At 40.3% G+C, this 26,332-nt stretch overlaps 1 protein-coding gene across 1 annotated transcript in view; it reads right to left on the bottom strand.

Moving 5' to 3' along the window:
- Positions 1–477: 477 nt before the first annotated feature.
- LOC147596713 (ATP-dependent chromatin remodeler CHD1-like) overlaps positions 478–26,332 on the bottom strand; it is a 40,441-nt gene continuing 14,586 nt past the window's right edge. The window contains exons 14-31 of the mRNA XM_086769618.1: positions 23,750–23,898; positions 23,381–23,477; positions 23,195–23,290; positions 21,923–22,099; positions 21,548–21,708; positions 18,567–18,608; positions 16,722–16,852; positions 16,148–16,286; positions 15,282–15,432; positions 14,152–14,274; positions 11,515–11,649; positions 10,096–10,353; positions 8,393–8,533; positions 4,569–4,747; positions 2,593–2,689; positions 2,339–2,396; positions 1,147–1,357; positions 478–950 (exon numbers count right to left, since the gene is read on the bottom strand). Of these exons, the coding sequence (XP_086625744.1) occupies positions 587–950; positions 1,147–1,357; positions 2,339–2,396; positions 2,593–2,689; positions 4,569–4,747; positions 8,393–8,533; positions 10,096–10,353; positions 11,515–11,649; positions 14,152–14,274; positions 15,282–15,432; positions 16,148–16,286; positions 16,722–16,852; positions 18,567–18,608; positions 21,548–21,708; positions 21,923–22,099; positions 23,195–23,290; positions 23,381–23,477; positions 23,750–23,898 (2,709 nt within the window). The 3' untranslated portion in view covers positions 478–586. The remainder of the gene's footprint in view (positions 951–1,146; positions 1,358–2,338; positions 2,397–2,592; positions 2,690–4,568; positions 4,748–8,392; positions 8,534–10,095; positions 10,354–11,514; positions 11,650–14,151; positions 14,275–15,281; positions 15,433–16,147; positions 16,287–16,721; positions 16,853–18,566; positions 18,609–21,547; positions 21,709–21,922; positions 22,100–23,194; positions 23,291–23,380; positions 23,478–23,749; positions 23,899–26,332) is intronic.

Raw genomic sequence — 26,332 nt, 5'->3', positions numbered from 1 at the left:
TTTATTTTATTTTGTAAAAAGGCATTATTACAACTGATCACAAACAGGAGAAATTCTTGCTATTTTACAGTTAAAGGTACAGAACTTAAATATTCAGGCTTGTGATGAAAAGCGGCAAGGTGGTTACAGTGTACAATGTAAACACTGCTTTGGAAAGTGAACAAAGTCCTTGAGAATTCTTTACTAAGAAAACAAAACAAACTCCTCTTTCCTTCCTGAAACATGATCACAGGTCAGTGTTTAAAAATTCATTTGCAAACATGATTTAAACTACGTTCAGCCTAAAGACAGTTTTATGAGATCCAGTCTGAATGGGGCAGTGTTGAGGTCCCTGTAAAAGTAAATGTTTTCAATTTCTTAAAGAGGGGAAGCAAAAAAAAAAAAAAAAGTGCCACAACATTTGCAGCACAGTGCAGCATAAACTTTAAATATAAAAATATTTTTCTATTGTTGGGATAATAGACCTTGCATCCTGGCACTGCTACTGACAGAATATCCAGTCCGTATCTTTCAAGTCACATAAGGCAATTACTGTGTTAGCTTACTGTATATGGCTAAAAGAAGGTCCAGAAAATGCCAGTCTTTGTTATGTTTTCCGGCTACTCCATGTATGTTCAGGTGTACTTTTGTGATCTGATGAGTATTCAAATGGAGATCTATGTCCTAGGGGAGATCTTGAACCATAAGGAGATCTCTGATCTAATGGTGACCTTGGGCCACTACCAGAAGCTCTGCGGTCCATTTGCCAGTCTGAGTGATGCCTATAATCTCTGGAAGATTTGTGATGGCTGTACTCTGAAGTGGAACGGTGATCTGAATGTATCCTGTGGTCTGAATGGGAACGGTGATCTGAATGAGGCCGACTGTCTTTTAAACTTCCTTCCAGGTTCGACCTGTGATCTCTGCTCCTGTGGTCATCCAACTTTCTATGTTTACTATCACTATAGTATCTGAAAATATTTACTTATATTAGTATTACTGAACACATAGTAAGAACTACAATTATGTCAATTCAACAGAATTGCATTAGAGAAATTTCTGCAATTCTGCATAACTCAGAAAAGATACTTTGGTGCTTACTACAAGCATACTGCAAAACCAGGGAGGGAATTCTTAACAGATTTTACAATTGCTGAAGCAATTTACCTGCTGTCTTGTTTATAGTGATCCCAGTCTCTGTGGTTTTTTCCATTGCTGAAGGCTGAATAGGATCTTTTCCTAGAGTCACTTTTCTTATAAGCATCTCCCTGATGCCTGTCCTTATGATGATCATGGTATTGTGACAAATGTCTATCAGAAGAATAACTGTCCCTGCTACTGTCATCATGGTTGGTATTCTCTTTCAGTCTTTCAACATCTGTTTAATAAAGTAGAGGTTATAAGGAAGTCTCATACACTATACATTTTTTTCTTCACCAATTCAAACAGCACGTCTACCTGTTAGATTTAAAGCAATTTAAAAGAGCATTATAATTTGACAGAAACAAGATCTAAATAATTGAAAGACAAATGCACTGATGTGAATGAACTAAGAGAAACCTCAGAAGTAAATAGAAGGCAAGCAAGCTAGAAATGTAGATATGTAGGGCTGAGAAACTAAAATTTTCCACCTTACAGACTGAATGGAGAGGATCAGTGTGGTCCAAATGAGCAGTGAGTAGAGACTAGGTGCCTTTAGTAGAGCAATTTTAGAAAGAATGATAGGAATTTCCTCTCTAAGGAGAGATAGCCCTAGCATGAACATCAGTTTTAGAGGTACATCTTATTAATGAAAGATTTTTAGTGGTATTCCTAAAATACATTATACTCATTTTAAATCCATGATAACTTACTCAAGGTTTTACATAACATGATATAAAAAACAAGTATTACAAGAAGGCAAGTGTGGGAGCATAGAAAAACAGCATTATTGTCAACAATAAAAGACATACCATATAACTGATTGCTAACCATGACTTCAGGGAATATCTTTCTTACAATAAGGTGACATTACAACTGCTACAAACAGGTATAGAGCCTCCAAGTTTACAAGTGTTGAGTTGGCCTCTCCCCCTCCTCAAAATTAAATTAAAAAAAAAAAAAAGTGTTGTGTTTTGGTTTTAATTAATTTATTTACTTTAAAAGAATGGCCAATTAACTTGCTACTAAAATCAGCAAGTACAAAGTTCAGTTCGTGCTCAGTTGAATTTAATTAATAAACTAGTGAAGTTACGCTAAGTCAGCCTATCCCTATGATATCCAGCAGTATGAGAGTTCTAGGAGACAGTTTTAAGCTTATTTCATTTTATATACCATCATTTAAGATACCCAGCACAATAATATGCTCAAGATTTCTTACCTGGATTTCTAATTACATATGTATTCACATTGCTGCTAATATTCTGGTCACTGTGTTGCTAAAAGAGACAAGTACAAAAATTGTCATTGATAATTCCCAAAGTTGCATCTGAATCCTTCAGAAAATATCCTAAGAAAACAGACTAGGTTACTATGAAGAGTAAAATACACTTCAAATGTATTGAGTGTACTCAATTGATACTTAATAAAACAGTTATAAAACTGTTGTATATTTAGAGAGTCTGAAAGTATTACCTGATATTCTTGGCGTTTTTTGATTGCATGTTTATACAGCTTGTGTAGCTTTCTGGCATCAAATTCTGTAAACTTAGAGACAAAAATCCACAAGTTTCTGAGGAAAAAGAAAGAGAGGTTATAATTCTTGCATATATTAGTTTTTATTGTATCATACAACAGAACATGGACTTAAATGAAGTTATTTCAACAGTACTTCAGTAAACTGAATATCACCTAGCTGCACAGCAAACATTGCTTAGCTGTATTTCAAAAATTGGAGAAATTAATTCCTTTAATAATTTGTCATTTTGTATTATTTATCACAATGATTGCAGAATCCAAAGTGCATGAAAAGTATCATTAATGGCAATTCTGTTAATAGAATGATTTGTGCAATTGCATAAAAATGTAGTTTTCAATTTGTTGTGCAAGTCTTCTGAAAGATTGTTTGAATTATGTCAGAAAACTTGAGTATTTACTACTCAGTAAAGATTCTTCCAAACTTCTCTTGCAGTGTAAGAAATTTGACCTACATGCCTCATTTCCTACAGATATCAGGGACAGGATTTTTCCACATAATTCCAAAGCCTGGTCAAAGCTTTTGAAACCAAATGAGAAATCTGAAAGAGGATGGAAGTAACATGGCAAAAACTGATCCTAATCTATGCTATGAAAGAAGAAAGGAAAACAAATCAACCCTTTTGGTGTCAAGAAGCCAATACCCTAAAGACAACATTTGCTTCTATGATTGCAGACATCAGATCTGAAGTCTAGAATTCTTTTAGCAAAGTTTACAGCTGAAGTGCTTAACAGACTACAGAATGCTACTGTTCTAATTAGTGTTTACTTCAGAAACATCTCAAATGTGTAGGCTCAAGAAGCATCTATCTGCTCTTTCACTGTGATGATTTAAACATTATAGTTTTGGCCTAGAGGTTTGCAAAAGTAGACGCAACCAGCCAATGGTGTGCCCAATGATATCTGTGTAAGAAATATAGAATTAATATATTTACTAAATCCTATGTCTTATTAAAGACAGATCAAATAAATATTTTAATAATCTATATATGGTACTGTAGCATTATTATGAATTAATATTATAGCAGCTCTACTATGAATTACCACTTAAAGAAATATAATGTTTACCAAGGTGTCTTTAAGACATGGATATTGGTTTTGTATTTCAGTTCACCCTAATAGTTTGAAGTAAAGCAAGTACAAACAGCTGAAATATTCTATGTTAACAACAGTCTGCAAGGAAACGAAACATTTGACTGAGTGTCGTATATGGAAGTGCAGGATAGATTTGCATTCATAAAGGATTAAAGTGCACATTATGATAAAACTAACTCAAATTATATTAAGAACTTAACAATTAAATACAACAATTTTATAAATCAACAATTTTCTTATTTTTTTCTGAATTTATCACCTCACAGATTCATAAGAACACTTAAAACTTTTTTCATTTTGAAATACATCTCTGAGTATGTTATAATAAATGTTTTCTATAAAGTCATAGTTAATATCTGATTTCAGAGTATATTTTTTAAAATAATAAAGGATTCTGCAACTCAAAATCATTCAAACTTCAACACACAAATTTATAATGGTCTATTTTTGGCATGAATTAAAAAAAAAAACCAAAACCCAAACGAACTTCAAAGTTGAAAAAGTCAGATTCTTTAATGATAAGAACTCTTTTCCACTAAACATTAAGTATACTCTAAATACAGTTATTCACTATTTGCTTTTGGTTTTAAGAAGATGACGACTCCACCTACTGGACAAAATGCATTGCTATGCAAGTATGAAAAAGTGAATCCATTAGAAGCTGAAGCCGTTTATAATAATCTTTTTACATGTCCTTATTTAATAAGCAGAAAAATACAAGAAAGAGAGAATAAGAAACAAGAGAAATAAAAAACTATTCTGCTTAATGGAAGCTATTATGGATTTTCCTTTTTCAAGAAAAATCATGTAGAATAACTTACTTTCTCCACTGTTTAATTTGTTCAGGATTTGTGTACTCCTTTAGACATTCAGTAATGTGGTCCCCAATTTTTATTAGGCACTGTCTAGTATGCTCCAGCTGTTCCCTTTCCGAAAGGCCTTTCTCTGGTCTGTCCAGTTGTTTCAATGCTGCTTTAACAGGCCTCATTCTTTCTTTGCACTAAAAAATGTAAAAAAGGAATACATTACTTCAAAGGAAAATAAAAAGATAAAAAAAACCTGTAAAACATGACCCACCCTTACTCTGCTATTTATACAGGCAAAGACAGTACTGTTCTAATTGTTGTAAGCCAAATCAAAAACAAGTGTTCATTTACAGCTCTTTTAGTTTTACTACAAGGTTTAAATTGGAAAAAGTAGTATTTTAAATCCATTTGAAAATTTACTCCTATATGAAAGCATTAGATTGTATGTAACAATGTGCTGGTTTTGTGTCGCGGGGGGGGGGGCTACTGTGGCAGCTTCATGGAATCACATGGTTGGATGGGACCTATAAGATCATCTAGTCCAACCGTCTTCCCACTACCATTGCTGCCACAGCTACTAAACCATATCTTGTAGCTCCTCATCAAGCCGCCTCTTGAACACTGCCAGGGACGGCGACTCCACCACCTCCCTGGGCAGGCCATTCCAGTGCCTGACCACTCTTTGGGAGAAAAAGTTTTTCCTCACGTCCAATCTAAACCTCCTCTGGTACAACTTGTGGCCAACTGGGCCTGACTGGGCCTGGCGGAGCAGAGAGGAGCGGAGCGGAGATGTGAGGAGAGGAGAGGAGATCCTGAGAGGCATCCGCCTGAGCCGGTTGTGAAGAATTTCTTGTGAGAGGAACGGCTGCAGACGCCAAGGGCAGTGAAGAAGGAGGGGGAGCAGTAATGCTGCTCCCGGCCGAGGTTCCCCTGCAGCCCATGGTGTAGCCCACGGTGCAGCAGGCTGTCCCCCTGCAGCCCATGGAGGCCCACGGAGGAGCAGAGATCCACCTGCAGCCCGTGGAGGACCCCACGCCAGGGCAGGGTCGGGGTCCTCCACAATCGGGGGGAGGAAGGAGGTAGAGATAATTTGAAAAGAAGTTAAGCCTGGGAAGAGGGAAGGGTGAGGGGAAGTTGTTTTGTTCTCTGTCTCATTATCCTGCTTTGGTTTTAGTAATAAATGAATAGTTTCCCCAAGTTGAGTCTGTTCTGCCCGTAACAGTAACTTTAAGGATCTCTCCCTGTCCTTATCTCAAACCTCGAGCCTTTTTCTTATGTTATCTCTCCCTGTTCCCTCAGAGGGTGGGGGCAGTGAGAGAGAGACTGCATAGCTTGGTCCCGAGCAGAGCTAAACTACAACAAACAAATAATAAAGCTTTAAGAAAACACTAATTTAATATAAAAAACCCCCTAGCTTTTACAATCATGGGTTTAACTTTCAGCACGAGTATATATGACAAGACTTATTTTACTTTTTAGGACCTTGAAAGCTATACAAACTCAGTGTCAAGATTAAGTATGAGAATGTTTAATATATTTTAAGTAGATACTTTCTGCAGCAATGAAACTTGGCATTCAACAGAGGATCAGCATTCCTTCTCTGAGCAGTTTTTAAGCCTGAGTTCTTTGCTGATACTGACAGAAATTGAGCTATCTAGGATAAAGCTAGTTTAGGTGTGCCTAAATTAGTAACAGTGATGACAACACAAATGTACCCATAGATATATTTCATGTGGGCATACTTGAATTCTCACACTAATTCAAATGTGTAAATGCAGATAAACCAGTTAGCATGTCTTGAATTATAGACACTTGCTTGGAAATACCATTCAATCACGATGACAAAGTAGACAGATGAAATGCATATTTTTACCTGTCACAAGATAGACAAGAAGTCAAATGAGTTAGCCTCAACAACCCAAAGCACTAATTTCCATTTGAAAAGGTAAACTTGCTAATTTGCTAATTATATTGCATCTGACCATGGCATAATGATTAATATATCTTCCAGAATAGAGAGCCTGGCCAAAAAAAAATGTTCTATACGCAAACCCAACCTAGAATTGCTTCCACTAAAGAAGAGAGGCAAGTCTGTATATCCAGAATCAAAAATATGACGTGTTTTGGAGACCATCACCATCACTGTGTCAACATCTAGGGACATATCAAAAAATCAGTGAAGCTGTTCCTTTACCAGTTCATGCCATTAAGTAATTAAGCAGCTACATTACATATTGCACTAACCACAGCTTGAAGCAACCTTTAAAAAGACAGTTTACAAAGTACACTGTTTAAATTAAGTGTAGAGGTGAACAGGGAAGCGTAATTGTACATGGGAATGAAGTGATTTTTCAGTCACCTAGCCACAAGATATCCTGGAAATTATGGATGAATCACTTTAGATAAATACAAAATACAAACCAAAAAATCCCACATACATAAACTGGTCAGTACCATACCAATGAGAAAACAAGATAATTTGCCTCTCATAGCCAGCACCACAGTAGACCCAGAAACCTGTCTGGCAGGTTGAGACCTGAATGATAGAACTTCCACAGCAGAAAAGTAGCTGCTCAAAGTAACTCCTTAGCATCTTTCCAAAGGCCCCGATTGACCTATAAAACTGTACATAGATTGAGTATATCTACCTTTTTTTTCTTCCAATATTGATTCTGTTGTGGTCAAAAGTATTGATATAACGGAAATTCTTTTGATATCAAAGACATTACTCTCTGGCAAGACATTTCTAAGAACTTAAGGATTTGTTCCTTCTTCTAATGCAGGAAGTATGTAATACTTCAAGAGTAACTTTGAAACTTAATTTATCTTGTTAGCTTACAAAGAACAAAGGAGTATTTGATAAGGTCAAGTCAGAGACTACAGCAGCTGCATTAAATTTCATTTGTTTCTGTTTTTTAAGAAGCAGTATCCACAAATTATTCTTGAGGATGGATCTTGACAGTCTGTATTTTAAAACTATTCAGCGCAAAGACGACTAGATAAATACTCTTCACTATACTGCTGTTGTGGTTTAGCCCTGGTCACCACACGGTTTCTCGCTCACCCTCCCCATCCCCAGCGGGACGGGGGAGAGAATTGGGAAGGAAGGAGAACTCGTGGGTTGAGATGAAGACAGTTTACTGGAACAGCAAAGGAAAACTGCAATAATAACAGAATATAAGGATACTAAAATATACAAAATGAACAATGCAGGATTTCTCGCCACCCGATGTCCCAATGACCGATACAGCCCATCCCAAGCAGCGATCACGGAAAAGAAACCCAGCAGCAAGCAAAGGAGCAAAAAAGGGAGCCAGCAAGGTAGGGGGAACGTTGCCAGCAAGCAAGAAATAAGATGCTCCCCCCGTGGGCAACCCCCAGTTATATACTGAGCGTGACGTTTATGGCATGGAACACTCTCTTTGGCCAGTTTGGGTCAATTGTTCTGTCTGTCTCTGTCCCAGCTTCCCGCATCTGCACATTAGCGAGACTTGGAAAGCCGGACAGGGTCCTTGGTTTCATTCACAACAACTCCTATCATCAGGGTGTTTTATCAACATTCTTCACATACAAAAATCCAAAACACACCAGCTACTGAGAGGAAAATTAACTCCATCCCTGCCAAAACCAGGACAACTGCATAAATGCAGTAAAATAAAAACTGGTGGCCTGAAAACAAAACTGACTTTAGTATAGTGTTGATAACCCTTCACTGATCTAAGATTTTACTGGCAATAGATATCTGTGTTATAATGCCTAATAGCAAAATCAAGAACATCAGAAACTGTGTTCATTTAGAATATCAAGTGTAAACACTAAGTTATCAACAAGGGACTTACCACACTGAACGTCTTCTGATCCAGTTCTTCAGATTCTTCAGATATAGGAACTGGTTCACTAGTTGCAGTAATATGAACAGGAATATCCAACAATGAAGCTTTTTTATTTTTTTCTTTATTTTCAGATTTGATTTCATTTACCTAAGAACAAAATATGAAGATATATCTGATAAGCAAACCTTATTTTTGGGCTGGAATTATACTGTAATTAGGCAATCACTGTAATTACTGAATTCTCTTAAATAATAACAAAAAAAAAAAACCCTTCTGACATTCAGTGACAGTACCTTTTATTTTCTCTCTCCAAGGGATGGAGAATGGACAAGTGTTCTGGTTTTGTTAGTGAGGGGGGGGCCTAAGGTGGTAGCTTCTGTAGGAAACTGCTAGAAGTTGTTTCCCCTTTGTTCAGTGGACTCGGCCGGGCCTAGGGCGGACCCGCTGCTGGCCAAGGCCAAGCCAATTGGTAGCAGAATGTCCCGTGATAACGCCTCTGCGATAATGTATTTAAGTAGGGGAAAACAGGAAAAAAAAAAGGGAGAAGATGTGAAGCAGCTGAGCAGGGGGCAGAGAGGGGGAGGCGCAGGCCTCATGGGCCTTGCAGGCCTCACCCTCTGGCCTCCTGCCGGGCAGCCGACTGGGCCCAACTCGGCCCGGCCTGGCTGCAAGAAGTGGAGAGGAGATGAGAAGTGAATAAGATGTAAAAAGGATCCTGAGAGGCGTCTGCCAGCCTGTTGTGAGGAACGGCTGCAGACACCAAGGTCAGTGAAGAAGGAGGGGGAGGAGTAACGCGGCTCCTGGCCAAGATTCCTCTGCAACTCGTGGTGAAGACCATGGTGGAGCGGGTTGTCCCCCTGCAGCCCATGGAGGTCCACAGAGGGGCAGAGATCCACCTGCAGCCCGTGGAGGACCCCACGCCTGAGCAGGTGGAGGCCTGAAGGAGGCTGTGGCCCATGGAGGGCCCGCTGGGATAGCTGTTCTAGAGGGACTGCACCCCGTGGAAGAGATGACCCACGCCGGAGCAGTTTCACGAAGGACTGTGGCCCGTGGGAGGGACCCCACGCTGGAGCAGAGGAGGAATGCGAGGAGTTCTTCCCCCGACGATGATACAGTGGCGTAAAACAACGCGTGATGAACTGATCGCGACCCCCATTCCCTTTTCCCCCCCCGTGCCGCTCGGGAGGGGAAGGTAGTAATGTTAAGCCCGGGAAGAGGGAGGGGTGGGGGGAGGTTATCTTGTTCCCTGTCTCATTCTCCTGCTAATTTTAGAAATAAATGAATAGTTTTCCCCAAGTCGAGTCTGTTTTGCCCGTGACGGTAACTTTAAGGATTTCTCCCCATCCTTATCTCAAACCTTGAGCTGTTTTTCTTATATCATCTCCTCCTATTCTCTCGGAGGGTGTGGGGAGCGAGAGACAGACTGCGTAGTCTGGTACTGATCGGGGCTGAACTACGACAACAAGTTTCTCACTCCACTTACACTCTCAGTCCCACTAAGCTATGCATCTTTAAAGAGGTAATTTCCCATTTAATTTGTCTGTCCTTGCAGTTGCAAGTGGTAAAAATAAAACTTCAAATGATGCAAAATATTTCAGTGAAATGACAACTCTGAAGTAAATAATCCAAAATACCTTTTCAACTCAAAATCATTCACAAAAACCTGGTGGTCTTTTCTAGTGCTATATAAGAAAAATAAACCTAGTTACCTTTTCTTCCTTTACTTCTTTTTCTTTCTGTGTAGATTCTTTCACTTTGTTTTCTCTCTTTTCTTTAATATTTTTAAATTCTTTCTTATCCTCTTTTTCTTTTTTCTCCCTTTTCAAATCCCTCTTATTTTCTTTTTCTTTTGTCTCTCTTTTTTCTTCAGCTTCCTTCTTTATACCAATATCTGGCTCAGGCTTTTCTTCATTTTCTTTTTCTGCTTTTATTTTTTTGTGTGGCTGTTTCACTGAAACAATCTCATCCTGCAATACACAAGCATATTTGTCATATCAAATGGAGTTCCTAACTATACAAGGTTTGTAACCATCAGATTGAAATGTACTTTTTATCTGTGTATGATTTCTTTGACTTAGGTTTAACATCTATCAAATTGAGCTGGATGCAGCTGCTAAACAAAATGAGGACTACTCACGAATTTCCTTGATGTGACACGAAACAAGTACTAATTGGGCAGGGGCAATGTGGAGGGTGAGAGATTAAGTCCATTTAACTTTCATATCCCTAAAGAAATCTGCCCCTCTAAAAGGTAGTTAAGCTGCAAAGAGCTAAAAGCAATAAGGAAGGAGGCATCACAAGACTGAGCTGATTTTTCACGGCATGGTGATGATAAAAGACCTCTGTTCTGGTTAGCTTTGTTCCAGCAACTTTTTACAGATCACAAATTAAACATTCACAGTCACAGGAGAAGGGAATAGAGTTCCAAATTTCTCTTTTCCAGAGATGTTCTGAAGAATCTTGTGTTCTTTCAGCTACTTTCAAAGTCACAAAATTAGGTGCAACATGGCCCCTAAACTTCATCTGTTTTGTTTGGTTTTTTTTCTTTCTAGTGGTTTCTGCTGCGTGATAAATTTAAATAAATGACCCAACAAAAACAGAGGCCTAAAGGAATACATCACAAGTAATAAAAACATAACAAAGTTGAGTAGTCTATTAGAATAATGAAAGCCCTGACATACACGGAAGCATTCACTTGCATGTCTCAAAACATCATTTATTCATGCTGTTCTTTCCAATCAAGCTTGATTTTTTCTTCCTGAACTTGCTACCTGAAGAATCATTATCAGTAGTAATAATGGATTAGTCAAAAATGTTAGTTTTATATTCAGATGTTACATTAAAATTGCATTTCTAGCAGATACAATGCTCAAGTCTTTAAAGAACATTGAAATTGCACAGTCACTTATAGTTTGGAAAACTGATCATAATGTCTGAGCTACAGCCTTATCATTAAATTAAAATATATATCATCTTCCATGTGATTATACTGACGCAATATTAACTGCCACAGAAGGAGGATGCCATTCAAGTGCTTCAATTTCATAAGGTCAAACAGAAGATCGAATAGAAAGTGTTATTAACAGCAAAAATTGAACAGTAATCACTACCATATGAATGATGTTTACCTCATTATCCACATCATCTTCATCAGATTTTTCTGAGGGTGGTGATGAGGAGTCAGTTTTTATTTCTTCTTTAATTTTTGCAGCCTTTATTGCTCTATTCTTCTTAGTTCTTGTTTTCCTCCTCTTTGAATTGCCCTGAATGCAAATTAGTACCTTTATTATGTAAACTGACAAGTGTCTTTGCATCACAGTTGCAGAAAAATATTTTGTTTCTATGTTAAAGAAAGCATTTATTTTATTTATTGTCACTAATGACCACCACTTTTCTCAGGACTGGAGACCGAACCTAATGCAACAGTAGAGAATATATACAAATAAGAGAGAATAAAACAATATTAAACTTGCAATTCATTCCTTGAGTTAGTCTCATATAATAGGATTAGATGTCCTGGTTTTGTTTAGTGAGGGGGGCTACGGTGGTAGCTTCTGCAAGAAGCTGCTAGAAGTTTCCCCTTTGTCCAGTGGACTCGGCTGGGCCTAGGGCAGACCTGCTGCTGGTCAGGGCCGAGTCAATTGGTAGAAGAATGTTTCCTGATAACGCCTCTGCAATAAGGTATTTAAGAAGGGGAAAACGAGGAAAAAAAAGAAGTGAAGATGTGAAGAAGCTGAGTGAGGGCAGAGAGGGGGAGGCGCGAGCCTTGTGGGCCTTGCGGCCCTCACCCTCCGGCCTCACACTGGGCGGCTGACTGGGCCCGACTCGGCCCAGCCCAGCTGCAAGAAGTGGAGAGGAGATGAGATGGATGATGTGAAGAGAACCTGAGAGGCATCTGCCTGAGCCAGTTGTGAAGAATTTCTTGTGAGAGGAACGGCTGCAGACGCCAAGGTCAGTGAAGAAGGAGGGGGAGGAGTAATGCTGCTCCTGGCCAAGATTCCCCTGCAGCCCATGGTGCAGCCCATGGTGAGGCCGGCTGTCCCCCTGCAGCCCATGGACGTCCACAGAGGAGCAGAGATCCACCTGTAGCCCATGGAGGACCCCGCGCCGGGGCAGGCAGATGCCTGAAGGAGGCTGCGGCCCATGGAGGGCCCACGCTGGGGCAGCCTATTCTGGAGGGACTGCACCCCATGGAAGAAATGACCCACGCTGGAGCAGTTTCCCCAAGGACTGCAGCCCGTGGGAGGGACTCCACGTTGGAGCAGGAGAGGAACGTGAGGAGTTCTTCCCCTGAGGAGGAAGGAGCAGCGTAAAGCGACGTGTGATGAACTGACCATAACCCCCATTCCCTCTTCCCCCCGTGCCGCTCGGGGAGGGGGGCAAAGAAGGTAGAGATAATTCAAAAACAAGATAAGCCTGGGAAGAGGAAGGGATGGGGGGAAGTTGTTTTTGTCCTCTCTCATTATCCTGCTTTGGTTTTATTGATAATAAATTGCAATAGTTTTCCCCAGGTCGAGTCTGTTTTGCCCGTAACAGTAACTTTAGGGATCTCTCCCTGTCCTTATCTCAGACCTCGAGCCTTTTTCTTACATTATCTCTCCCAATTCCCTCGGATAGCGGGAGAGTGAGCAAGAGACTGCATAGCTTGGTCCCGAGCAAGCCTAAATGACGACATTAGCAATACAGAGAAATATTAGACAAAGCAAAGAAGAGTTGAACTAAGAATAAAACAAATATCTGCTGACATGCCCATAAGCACATTATGTTAGAATCACAGAATGGTTTGGGTTGGAAGGGACCTTTAAAGGCCATCCAGTCCAACCCCCCTGCAAGGAGCAGGGACATCTCCAACCAGATCAGGTTGCTCAGAGCCCCGTCCAACCTGGCCTTGAATGTTTCCAGGGATGGGACATCCACCACCTCTCTGGGCAACCTGGGCCAGGGTTCCACCACCCTCAGCGTAAAACATTTTTTCCTGATGTCTATTCTGAATCTACCTCCCTCTATTTTGAAACCATTACCCCTGTCCTTTCACAACAGGCCCTACTGAACAGTTTCTCCCCATCTTTCCTGTAGGCCCCCTCGAGGTACTGGAAGGCCGCTCTAAGGTCTCCCCAGAGCCTTCTCTTCTCCAGGCTGAACAGCCCCAACTCTCTCAGCCTGTCCTCACAGGAGAGGTGCTCCAGCCCTCTGATCATCTTCGTGGCCTCCTCTGGACCCTCTCCAACTGGTCCATGTCCTTCTGATGTTGGGGGCTCCAGAGATGGACACAGTGCTCCAGGTGGGGTCTCACCAGAGCAGAGTAGAGGGGCAGAATCACCTCCCTCGACCTGCTGGCCACACTCCTCTTGATGCAGCCCAGGATGCGGTTGGCCTTCTGAGCTGCGAGCGCACATTGTCGGCTCATGTTGAGCTTCTCATCAACCAACACCCCCAAGACCTTCTCCTCAGGGCTGGTCTCGATCCATTCTCCGCCCAGCCTGTGTTTGTGCCTGGGATTGCCACAACCCACATGCAGGACCTTGCACTTGGCCTGGTTGAACTTCATGAGGGTGGCATGGACCCACCTCTCCAGCCTGTCCAGGTCCCTCTGGATGGCATCCCTCCCCTCCAGCGTGTCGATGGCACCACACAGCTTGGTGTCATCGGCGAACTTGCTGAGGGTGCACTCTATCCCCCTGTCCATGTTGCCGACATGTCCAGGTCCAACACGGACCCCTGAGGAACGCATGTTTTCTCACTACTGAATATCAAGCTTTACTTACTGCACCAGTAAGTCTTTGCGCTTCTTTTCTTGCAAGGTCTTTATTCAATAACTTAATGAGGTAATCTGCACGGGTCTGTAACTGCTTGGCCTGGGGTTTCTTATCTGGATCATCAGGTAAAATCTGAGGAGAGCAATGGTAGTATCAGCTACGAGTACACATTATCAAATTAGGAAGTTACTAGTCTGGAGCACTGGGAACAGAAAAAGCTGAATTAAAAAAAGGTAAAAAAACAATCCACTCCAACTATACCTGACCGATATGCCAGCATGCTTCAAGGAATGGAGAATTTCTTAAACGTTTTATTTTTTCCCAAACATACAACTAATATAGTCTTGGAAATGGTCTAACAAAGTTTACAGTAAACTCAAGAAACTGGCCTCAGATTTCTGTTTCCACTCTCATACTTTATCTAAAAAATTCAGAGCTCCTGTACCACTGTCATCCATGGATCTCCTAGTTCTGCCTTGTGCTTCTAAATGCATTAACTCATTACCACAGGATATTTCAGAAGACAAAAATATAAATGAGTGGTTTCATAAACAAATTAATTTAATGTAGGGGCAGGATATCATTAGATTTGTATACAACTCTGGCTCCTCAAATCCCAAAGCTACAGATTGTTGGCAATGTCATTGAGTTTGCTTCACTCTAGTCTTTCCCTAAATGTTTCTCACTACTTCTAAGCAGCCATTGCACTACTTCTAATCTGACGAGTATAGTTATTCTCATGTTGCGAATGAAAGACAGTTTCAAGCAAAGAAACCAGGGATAGGAAAAACAAACCAAAACCCCAAAACAACCTTCCCTCCAAAAGATCAAGAATAAAATTAACACAACTAGAGCATGTAAACTAGGGAAGCAAAAGATGGAAGAGAAAGAATTCAAGTGACAGAGATCCAAATACATAGAAAAAAACAGAAACATAACAGACTCTAAGAAAGCATACTTCAATTGAATACAAAAAATCTTGAAATCTAATAATTTACCAGAAGGATACAAAGGAGTACAACTGACCTAACTTCTGTGCAATTTCAGTTATCATTAAATAAGCTCTTTCAGTAACTGTTCTTATTAGCTTTATTACCTAAACAAAAAAAGTCCTTGATGAAATTTTGTAGATGACATACCTTCTGTGTCAAACTGAGATCAGGATCCATTTTTATCATTTCCCAGCTGCCATAGCCATATTCATAGATACCTATTAACAGATTGGAATCATCTTCCTTACCCCAATCTATATCAAAATGAGCTGCCTTGGTGTGGCATGGGATGACATATCTAGTAGAAACAAATTAGAAACATAAATAAATGATCTTCTCAAACTTAGCAAGGGAGAGGGGAACATGCCACACATCACTAAGATCCTGGTATATTTAGGTAAATAATCCAGATATCTATCAGGTTTTCTTACAATTTCTATAAAATATTTATTGAAATCAGTACCAAAACATGTTTTAAAGTAGATCAAGATTAAGATATAAAGAACAACAGACATCTATCTGTAGCCGTGGATTGAGTCAGAACTGGCTAACCATGAAGATAAGGTTAAAATATTACTCAAGTGTAACTGCTAACTGAATAAGCAGATAGTCTAGGGACTATGATACACAAGGTAGCAAGCTAAAAAGTTCAGAGGGCTAAACAGCTACCAACAATTACCATCAGTTCCACTTTGACAAATATTGCTTTCTCTCAGGCAGAGGTGACAGAAAGCAGCTCCTCAACAAGCCTAATTTCTAGTCTGGAATAATTAAGAGTAACTGAATCCAGTCCCCAATGAATACAGTTCAGAAGCCAAAGCAAATACTGGCTTCCAAGGAAAGGGAAGAAAGAATACAGAAAGGATATGGAGCAGATTTCTGCTGCCAGTTCTTAGAGGGAACAGAGTAACACTGGTGTCCCAGTGTGCTTAGAGTCTGGATTGCTTAAATATATGCATAAAAGCCTTGAATAGTTTCTACATTATGGCTTCCTTTAGGAAAAGAAAAAATACCTTTTTCTTTCTTCTGGATCTGAAGGAATGGATTTGTGCAATGGTGCCAACTCTTCTTCATGAGAGATGACTAGCTTTGCATTCACCTGCACTCCTGATATTCGGAATGTTGGGCCTTTAACTTTCCCAAGTCTACCTCCTTAAAATAAAGAACCAAATTATTAAAGTATTTAGCCTTTATGTGTATCTTATAGACAAACATTAAAAAAAAAGAAAGTTTGATGCTATAGCATCAGACACTCAATTATAGCAAATGACTTTTTCTTAACCAAACGCTTTAATTAAGATCCAGAATCTCAAGGTCTTCCAGATAATAATAGCAGATTAATTTTAAATTTCACAGTAAAGCAAAAACATGCTGCATTCTACTGCAACATCTCACTCAGGGAAAGAGGGAAAAACCCAAACCCCAAAAGTCGTCTTGCTATAATCCTTTTTTCTAAATCACCTAGCATGCTAACATTTTGTTAATGTTTTCCCCTAACACAATTGTTTTGTTATAATCAGAGTGCAAGAATTATTCAGACCTCTTGATACTTTTTATTCCTCTCCCCTTCCCCCAAACACACTTTACCTGCTCTTTCTTGTCCAAAGGAATTGTCCTTTAAAGCCTTAATGCATCCATTATGTACAAGTTCTCCCAGACGTCTAAGGTCCGTCTCAGATTTATCAACTAGCTCAGCATCTCTAGCTATAGCATCTAACCTGTAAGAAAATAAATATGTTTTGTTTTGGCCAGCTGTGACAAATTCATTGTCATCTCCAAGTGTTGGAAATAGATGTGGCTGCATTAAATCATGAGCTAATGAACTGTAGTCTTCCTGGCTGAGTTCGTAATTACTTGGCAATCGCATAACCCAGCAAACCTCAGAGTCCTTTGATCCAGCATATTTTCTAAGCAGACAACAGCTTCTGTCTACTTGCTCTATTTTAGGCAGGGATAGAGTGAAATGTTGGTTTACAGCCTTTTCTCCTTTTCATATGGAGTCGGAATGTGCCTGAGAAATCATCTTCCCAAGTTTGGTGATCAAGATATCTGTTAACACTGGCCAAAAGTTTACTGGATCTTGCAGTAAATTTGTAACATTATGTTAAAATGAAGTTGCAAGTAAACAATTGAAAGTTAGGAAGGGGATGTATTCAAACAGCTAGTGAGTTAGAGTACCTTAATTCCCTGATCCTCATTGAAAGGTAATGAAATCTCGTCCTTATGTGACCCTTAGCTGAGTAGCTGAGCATCTTGCAAATTTCTCTGTTTATCCCATGTCCATTTGGGGATTGCCTATTATGGTATGACATTCACCTGGATCAGGTACTGGTTTCACCTAGCATCCTTGTGCATGAGGAGAACGTGTAGATACTCTGTTGAAAAACGGAATGACTCACCGAATTCCCAAACAGATGCTGACAATCCTACCTTGGGGTCCTTTTGAGTTGTCTGCCTTAATATTCTAATTTCTTTCACGGTTTAAAACCTTCAGGAAAGTGGCATCAAGGTGTAAACTGTGAATCCTTCAGTGACCATTGTCACCATCCTCTCAATCATGGTTTTGAGTACTTTTATGGTATGCCTTTCACACTTCTAAACAACTGTAAAGAAAACAAACCTCCAGAGCTGGATGTAGCCCTTCAAGCTAAGCTTTGGCTTTACAGTCAAGAGATAATTACTCTTGCTTTGCTCACTCTTTCTATGGTTCTATGTTTTTACAGCTCTAAAACTTGAGTATTATGAATGACTCCTTCAGATTTTGAAACTAGAGAAGTGATCATGTAAGTTATCATTCACCCACACTTGCTATGCTGTGTACAGTTTTGATCCATGCAGTTAAAAGCAGCTCTAGAAAAGAATACAGAAACTATGAAAAAGGGTGTTTCACATAGAGGTCAATACAACAGGAACTGCAAAGGACCCTAACTATACAGTTTTGAGTTAGATTACTACACATTACTACACATTCTTTCAAATAGAAAAAGAACTATTATATATAATAAGATCATATAGACTATAAATACTATTAAAAAAATGAAGGTGGGAAATTATTCACAAAATACAGAGTAATACAGAAAGCTTAAAATAAGAACTGACAATGAGAAAAATGCAAAATTGGCAGTTAGACTGTTGAAAGCCTATGGCTTTATCTACTCTATCAAACAATAAAACTGAATGATTGTCACTAATGCAAATGAAACAAGACAGTAAGTAAAGTATAAAGAAAAACAAGCAGTCTTGCAAGATTGAAAGGTCTGTTGTCCTGGCTGTCTACATACATACCATATATGAAGAAAGGAAAAAAAAAACACATTTAAATTCATGTTACAGTCAAGGCAAAAGATTAGGCACTCTATTTTGGTGTATTGTTCTAATTTTAATGAAAACAAGGTTCCAAATTGCTATACAAATATAATCAAATAAATTTACCTTTCAAGTGGGCCACCAAATTTCTTGTAACTCTTGATAAACCTAGTAGCAGAAAACAATTGTGCAGTTAAAAATGTATCCTTAACTACATTGGCTTTAAAAATGTATTTGTAAAGTTTTAGAACAAGGCTTTGCATATAATGCAAAGAAAATAAGAACTAGAGACTAGGACAGCTTAGTATATCAAGATAACCCACATTTAAAGCCAGAGGTCTATTTAGTTTAATAACGGATGTAAATAAAACAAAAGAATATACAATTTAATTTTTAAAATAATGTGATGTGTTGAATTATACAATTTAATTAGTTTCACAAGACAAAGGATTCATCAATGTGATGAATTATAAAAAAATGTAGATTTATAGTAAATAGAGAATCAGACATTATGTTAGGCCTCTCATAATAAAGAGAAGCTAGCTGCAATTTTAAGGTGATTTTAAGACTTAGGAAAACATAACATGAAAGATAAAGGAATGTAAGCACAAGAATACCCCTGGCAAAAGTACCAAATCACTATTGTTAGATGAAATGAAAAGGAAACAATTTGTTATTTATATAAACAAAAATATTTCATGAGCTTTACAGTATTTTAGAGAAACATGAATATTTAGATTAAAGAAGCAAAGTAGCATTTCACAAACAAATCAAAGCAAAACAATTTATTCTTCTTCTACCAAAGAAATATTTTTAGCACCAAATATTGATGAGATCAGCTGTACAGATTCACTTATGTACTGATTTTTGCTGAGATAAAGTTCATTTTCTTCAGAGCACCATACCTGCTAGTAGGTTTTGAATTTGTGACCAAAACAGTGTTCATAGAATCATAGAACAGTTTGGGTTGGAAGGGACCTTTAAAGGCCATCCAGTCCAAGCCCCCTGCAAGGAGCAGGGACATCTCCAACCAGATCAGGTTGCTCAGAGCCCCGTCCAACCTGGCCTTGAAGGTTTCCAGGGATGGGGCATCCACCACCTCTCTGGGCAACCTGGGCCAGGGTTCCACCACCCTCAGTGTAAAAAATTCCTTCTTATATCAAGTCTAAGTCTACCCTCTTTTAGTTTAAAACCATTACCCCTTGTCCTGTTGTTACAGGCCCTGTTAAAAAGTCTTTCCCCATCTTTCCTGTAGGCCCCCTTGAGGTACTGGAAGGCCGCTCTAAGGTCTCCCCAGAGCCTCCTCTTCTCCAGGCTGAACAGCCCCAGCTCTGTCAGCCTGTCCTCGTAGGAGAGGTGCTCCAGCCCTCTGATCATCTTCGTGGCCTCCTCTGGACCCTCTCCAACTGGTCCATGTCCTTCTGATGTTGGGGGCTCCAGAGCTGGACACAGAGCTCCAGGTGGGGTCTCAGCAGAGCAGAGTAGACGGGCAGAATCCCACGCTCCTTTCGATGCAGCCCAGGATACAATTGGCATTCTGGGCTGTGAGTGCACATTGCTGGCTCATGTCCAGCTTTTCATCCACCAGTACCCCCAAGTCCTTCTCCTCAGGGCTGCTCTCAATGCCTTCATCCCCAGCCTGTAGTGATATCAGAGGTTGCCCTGGCCCATGTGCAGGACCTTGCACTTGGTCTTATTGAACCTCATGAGGTTCACATGGGCCCACTTCTCAAGCTTGTCCAGGTCCCTCTGGATGGCATCCATTCCCTCTAGCGTATCAACCGCACCACTCAGCTTGGTGATGCCTGCAGACTTGCTGAGGGTGCACTCGATCACACTGTCCATGTCATTGATGAAGATGTAAAACAGTACTGGTCCCAGTATGGACCCTTGAGGGACACAACTTGTCACCAACCTCCATCTGGACATTGAATCGTTGACCACTACCCTCTGGATGCCACCATTCAACCAATTCCTCATCCACCAAACAGTCCATCCATTGAATCCATATCTCTCCAATTTAGAGAGAAGGATGTTGTGGGGGACCAAAGAAGTGTTGATAACACAGGGATGTTTTAGCTATTGCTGAGCAGTGCTTGCACAGAGTCAAGGCCTCTTCTGCTCCTGACCCCGCCCCGCCAGCGAGGAGGCTGGGGGTGCACAAGGAGCTGGGAGGGGACACAGCTGGGACAGCTGACCCCAACTGACCAAGGGATATTCCTCACCATATGACATCGTGCTCAGCAATAAAAGCTCAGGGAAAGAAGAGGGAAGGGGGAGATGTTCGGAGTGAATGGTGTTTGCCTTCCCAAGTCACTGTTACGTGTGATGGAGCCCTGCTTTCCTGGAGATGGTTGAACACCTGCCTGCTGATGGGAACTTGTGAATGGATTCCTTGTTTTGCTTTACTTGCACAGACAGCTGTTGCTTTCCCTATTAAACTGCCTTTATCTCAACTCACAACTTCTCACTTTTACCCTTCTGATTCTCTCCCCCATCCCACTGGGGGAGATTGAGTGAGCAGCTGTGTGATGCTTAGCTGCCTACCGAGGTTAAACCAGAACAACTTATCAGAATTGATTTTGTATTTTTCTTTTTTTTTTTAGTTTTAAAACAAACCATATAACATTCATTCAATTACAATGGCAAGGAATTTAAAACAAAACAAAACTCATAGAACCTTTTGTAGGCATTTTCACAAAAATGCACGTATCATTTCTTCACCTACTGTTTTTAGGTTAAATTATGGGAAGTAGAATATTTTTTTTGTGGAGTCAAAAAAAAAAAAGCTCACCCATTTTAGAAACTAATTTTTGAAATCACTGTCTTCAGAGGATGCAGGAAGAATAATTAAAAGATTGTAAAACAATTGAGAACATTTTTTGAACCCAAAGTTATGCCTCACCAAAATAGGTTCAAATTCTGGACATAACAGTTCCTTATGTCAGCACTCCAAACTACACAGAGTAAAGTCTTAAATGCATAGAATAAAAAAAATTTCAACAAATTCAGGAAAAATAGACTGTTTTCCATATTTTCAAACTCTAAAATGATAAAACCATATGTTTTGTCCCTTTAAAAATACATGCCCCCCCCCCCCATCTTACCGCCTAATCTCTGCATCGCTAAATCCTTTAATATTTTCTCGAGGAATAGTTCGTGGTCGTCCACGTTTTTTTGGTCGTTTTCTTTCTGAGATGGAGTCACTATCAGATCCAGAATATCTTCTGCTCCTACTGCGTTTCCCTTCACTTCCATTAAAGCTGATCTGGAATTTCAGATTAAGTAGTTCAAAGCTACGTGACTAAAACATTTTATTAACGTGTCATCTAGCCTGTCAAAAATGGGGGAGGGAGGCGCGCCACACGTGAAAATCACCCAACTCCAATAGTACAAGTCAAAACAACAGCAATGAAAAAACAAACAAAAAACAACAACAAAAAAATTAAAATGAGAGTTAGTTGGTCAAAATCCAGAGATACCTGTTTTGCACAGTTTCTCATCCTTGGGAGCATATATATTTCTTCAAGCTCTTTTTGTCTCTCCTCCTCTTCTATTCGTCGCCGCTGGACTTCTGGAATGATTTCTTCCCAGTTTCTTAAATTTTGTTCTGGTTCCAACTCAATGTCATCTTCATCCATATTGGAAAAGTTAGCCACCTTATGTATTGGAACATAAGTATTTTCACCAAATCAATACATTATTTTATTTAAACAAAGAGTCAGTAATTAATATTTTAGGAAAACTTAGTTCAGAGCGGCACATTTAATTTATTTATATACACACACACACTCCGTGCAACATGGCTGAATATAAAGATGATAATTTTTTTCTTCTTTTACAAGTTGAGTTATATAGAAACACTATGAAATGCCTCCTCAATAGCTGTGATTGTTGTTTAATTTCCTTCAAAGCAGAAAGCAAGTCTAACTGAATGCCCGAGTTAATATGAAACTATAATAATGTAGATCTAACCAAACATTAATAAACTGTAGAAATCACAATATGTTGCAAATGAATGATTAGCAGGAAAGTGATTTAGTACTCTATTGTTCTAAAAATGTTCTGCCCTGCTTTAAACAAAAAAAAAAAAAAGCAAAACCACAGCACACACATCAAACCTAAACAAAAACAACAAAAAGATCCACAAAAAAACCCAACCCACCACACACAATTTGGACCCACTTAATATTTTAAATGTTATCCAGTTAAGCATATCTGGCATTCATGTTTACATGGGGGCTGAAGGGATTTCTAAAAGTCATCAATTAAGAAATCCAAACTTTGTTCTCCATTTTCAGAAGTACCACAGGTGCTTAACAGCATAAAGCATTAAATGAAAAACAGCTCTCCCCAGTATTCTAATAATTAAATCAAATACTAATGTATTTGTAAATCTCTTTCTTATTTTGTTAGCAAAATACATTATGTATTTTTAAATGTTTCATAGAATCATAGAATGGTTAGGGTTGGAAGGGACCTTCAAAGGTCATCTAGTCCAACCCCCCTGCAAGGAGCAGGGACATCCCTCACTAGATCAGGTTGCTCAGAGCCTCATCCAACCTGGCCTTGTTTGCACTGGCAGTAATTACACTGTATAGGTGAAAAGGCATTCTATGTCAAAGAGTTGAATTAGTGTTGCACCTGTTTCATAAGACTGAAGAAAAGAAGAACAGGTGCACAAAAGAAGAAGAAAAAATAGTCTTTACAGGGGAAAGTATAATTAAGGGAAGAGGGAGGGAACAGAGCAATACCTTGAACTGTGAAAGCAACTCATCTCCTACAGTTAGTGGGCCTGGCTCATTTTCTCTTGTTTCAGCCCTCTTCAGGATTTCATCTATATCCATTTCCTGAAACAGAAGTTTCTCTTTACAACAAAATAATTCATATGTATTTTTAGTTTCTCTGTTCATCAAGTGTAGATGTGCTATTCCATTTACCTGAGGCTCCTCTTCTTCTCCTTCAGGTTCTTTAAAAAGCTCCTCAGCACCGAACTTCAAAATTGCTGATAACTCTTCCTTATTAAAAGGTGCTGAGCTGAAATACAGAAAGTTTAGATAAACACTTTATCTTAGTGAATTTTTTCAAATTACTATAAGCATGAATCAATCAAACTTCCTTTTGACTTCAAAAGCTATATTTAATATGTAAAAAACAGTACAAAGACAATATACTTTGCAGTCTTTACTTATATAACTCCTTACCACATATTTTTGCCTTTTATTAACCAAGTGAAATGACTTGTATTTTTACTCAAATAGTCAAGTATACTTAAGCATAAGTTAATATGAAAGAATAAAAAAATATACCTGGAAGGAGTAGAGCCTGTATGTAGTACAGTTTTCCCTGTAGTGTCCATTCTCTGAATTACTAAGTGATCTAACACCATCTTTTTCTTGGCTCTTTCAAGAATATCTTCTTCTACTGATCCTTTTGTGACTAACCGATAAATATTAACCTATGCATATTATAAAAAAGGTTTATATACATGTTCACAAATTACACATGAAAACAATATTCAGATGAAGTTAACAAAAAACCCTTGAGTAACAACAGGGAGAAATGTTAGTTGTGATTACAAACACTCTAAATCTTATAGAACTAGTATTTCATATATTAAATCAGTCAATCATGTTACCATAGTCTCTATATAAACTATTTTAAAAAATAAAACAAATAAATCCTTAGACCTCTCTTCTCTAAACTGCCGTGATTTAGCACAAGCATGGCCACAAGGAAAACTGTTATATCTGATTATGACTTGAAGTCTTCTGCAAGAAAGAGATGCAAGGAGAACTACGAAGTACTTAACTTCAAGTAAAACGGATACGCCTGAAGTACAGCAGTTACTTTCTAAAATGACATGACGCCAATGAACGTGGGACAACTTCACAACTCTTCTCCCCACTCATACATATACTATGGCTGCTGTGAAATCTCTCAATATAGGGAGATTTCAAAATATTTTTTTAAAAAGGCTGTACTGGGTTTGCGTGGCAAGGTTTTGGTAGCAGGGGGGCTATGAGGGTGGCTTCTGTGAGAAGCTGATAGAAGCCTCCCATATATATCCCCTATTTTCCTATAACTGGAGAGGCATGGCTTTGATGGACGGACCACTCGGTGGATAAGGAATTGGCTGGATGGCCGCACTCAGAGAGTGGTGGTCAACGGCTCAGTGTCCAGGTGGAGACCGGTCACGAGTGGCCTTCCTCAGGGGGTCCGTGTTGGGCCCAGCCCTGTTCAACATCTTTGTCGGTGACATGGACAGTGGGATAGAGTGCACCCTCAGCAAGTTCGCCAACAACACCAAGCTGCGTGGTGCCATCGACAGGCTGGAGGGGAGGGATGCCATCCAGAGGGACCTGGACAGGCTGGAGAGGTGGGTCCATGCCAACCTCATGAAGTTCAACCAGGCCAAATGCAAGGTCCTGCATGTGGGTTGTGGCAATCCCAGGCACAAACACAGGCTGGGCAGAGAATGGACCAAGAGCAGCCCTGAGGAGAAGGTCTTGGGGGTGTTGATTGATGAGAAGCTCAACATGAGCTGACAATGCGTGCTCGCAGCCCAGAAGGCCAACCCCATCCTGGGCTGCATCAAGAGGAGAGTGGCCAGCAGGTCGAGGGAGGTGATTCTGCCCCTCTACTCTGCCCTGGTGAGACCCCACCTGGAGTACTGTGTCCAGCTCTGGAGCCCCCAACATCAGAAGGATGTGGGACTGTTGGAGCAAGTCCAGAGGAGGCCACAAAGATGATCAGAGGGCTGGAGCACCTCTCCTGTGAGGACAGGCTGAGAGAGTTGGGGCTGTTCAGCCTGGAGAAGAGGAGGCTCCAGGGAGACCTTAGAGCGGCCTTCCAGTACCTCGAGGGGACCTACAGGAAAGATGGGGCGAAACTGTTCAGTAGGGCCTGTTGTGAAAGGACAGGGGTAATGGTTTCAAAATAGAGGGAGGTAGATTCAGAGTAGACATCAGGAAAAAATGTTTTACACTGAGGGTGGTGGAACCCTGGCCCAGGTTGCCCAGAGAGGTGGTGGATGCCCCATCCCTGGAAACGTTCAAGGCCAGGTTGGACGGGGCTCTGAGCAACCTGATCTGGTTGGAGATGTCCCTGCTCCTTGCAGGGGGCTTGGACTGGATGGCCTTTAAAGGTCCCTTCCAACCCAAACGATTCTATGATTCTATGATTCTCAATAGAGCTACTGCTAGTCGGCTCCAAGACAGATGGACCTGCCGTTGTCCAAGGCCAAGTCAATCAGTGACAGTGGTGCCTCTGTGATAACACATTTAAGAAGGGGGAAAAACTACTATGAAAACAGCAGTGGAGAGAGGAGTGAGAACATGTGAGAGAAACAACTCTGCAGACACCAAGGTCAGTAAAGAAGGAGGGGGAGGAGGTGCTCCCAGCACTGGAGCAGAGAATCCCCTGCAGCCCATGGAGGACCCCACGCCGGGGTAGGCGGATGTGCCAGAAGGAGGCTGGGAGCCTGTGGAAGGCCCGCGCTGGAGCAAGCTCCTGACAGGACATGTGGATCCATGAAGAGAGGAGCCCATGCTGAAGCAGGTGTGCTGGCAGGACTTGTGACCCCGTGGGGGACTGTCCTGGTTTCGGCAGGCATGGAGTTAATTCTCCTCTCAGTAGCTGGTGTGTTTCGGATTTCGGGTGTGAAGAATGTTGATAAACACCCTGATGATAGGAGTTGTTGTGAATGAGACCAAGGACACCGTCCTGCTTTCCAAGTCTCGCTAATGTGCAGATGCAGGAAGCTGGGAGAGAGGCAGACAGAACAATTGACCCAAACTGGCCAGAGTGAGTGTTCCATGCCATAAACGTCACGCTCAGTATATAAGCGGGGGTTGCCCGTGGTGGGGGAGTATCCGCCTTCCATTTCTCCA

Source organism: Chlamydotis macqueenii, chromosome W (assembly GCF_036417535.1).
Source record: "Chlamydotis macqueenii isolate bChlMac1 chromosome W, bChlMac1.mat, whole genome shotgun sequence".
NCBI classification, from domain to species: Eukaryota; Metazoa; Chordata; class Aves; order Otidiformes; family Otididae; genus Chlamydotis; species Chlamydotis macqueenii.
The sequence above is the reverse complement of the archived record's forward strand: the minus strand, read 5'-3'. Positions and strand labels throughout refer to the sequence as shown.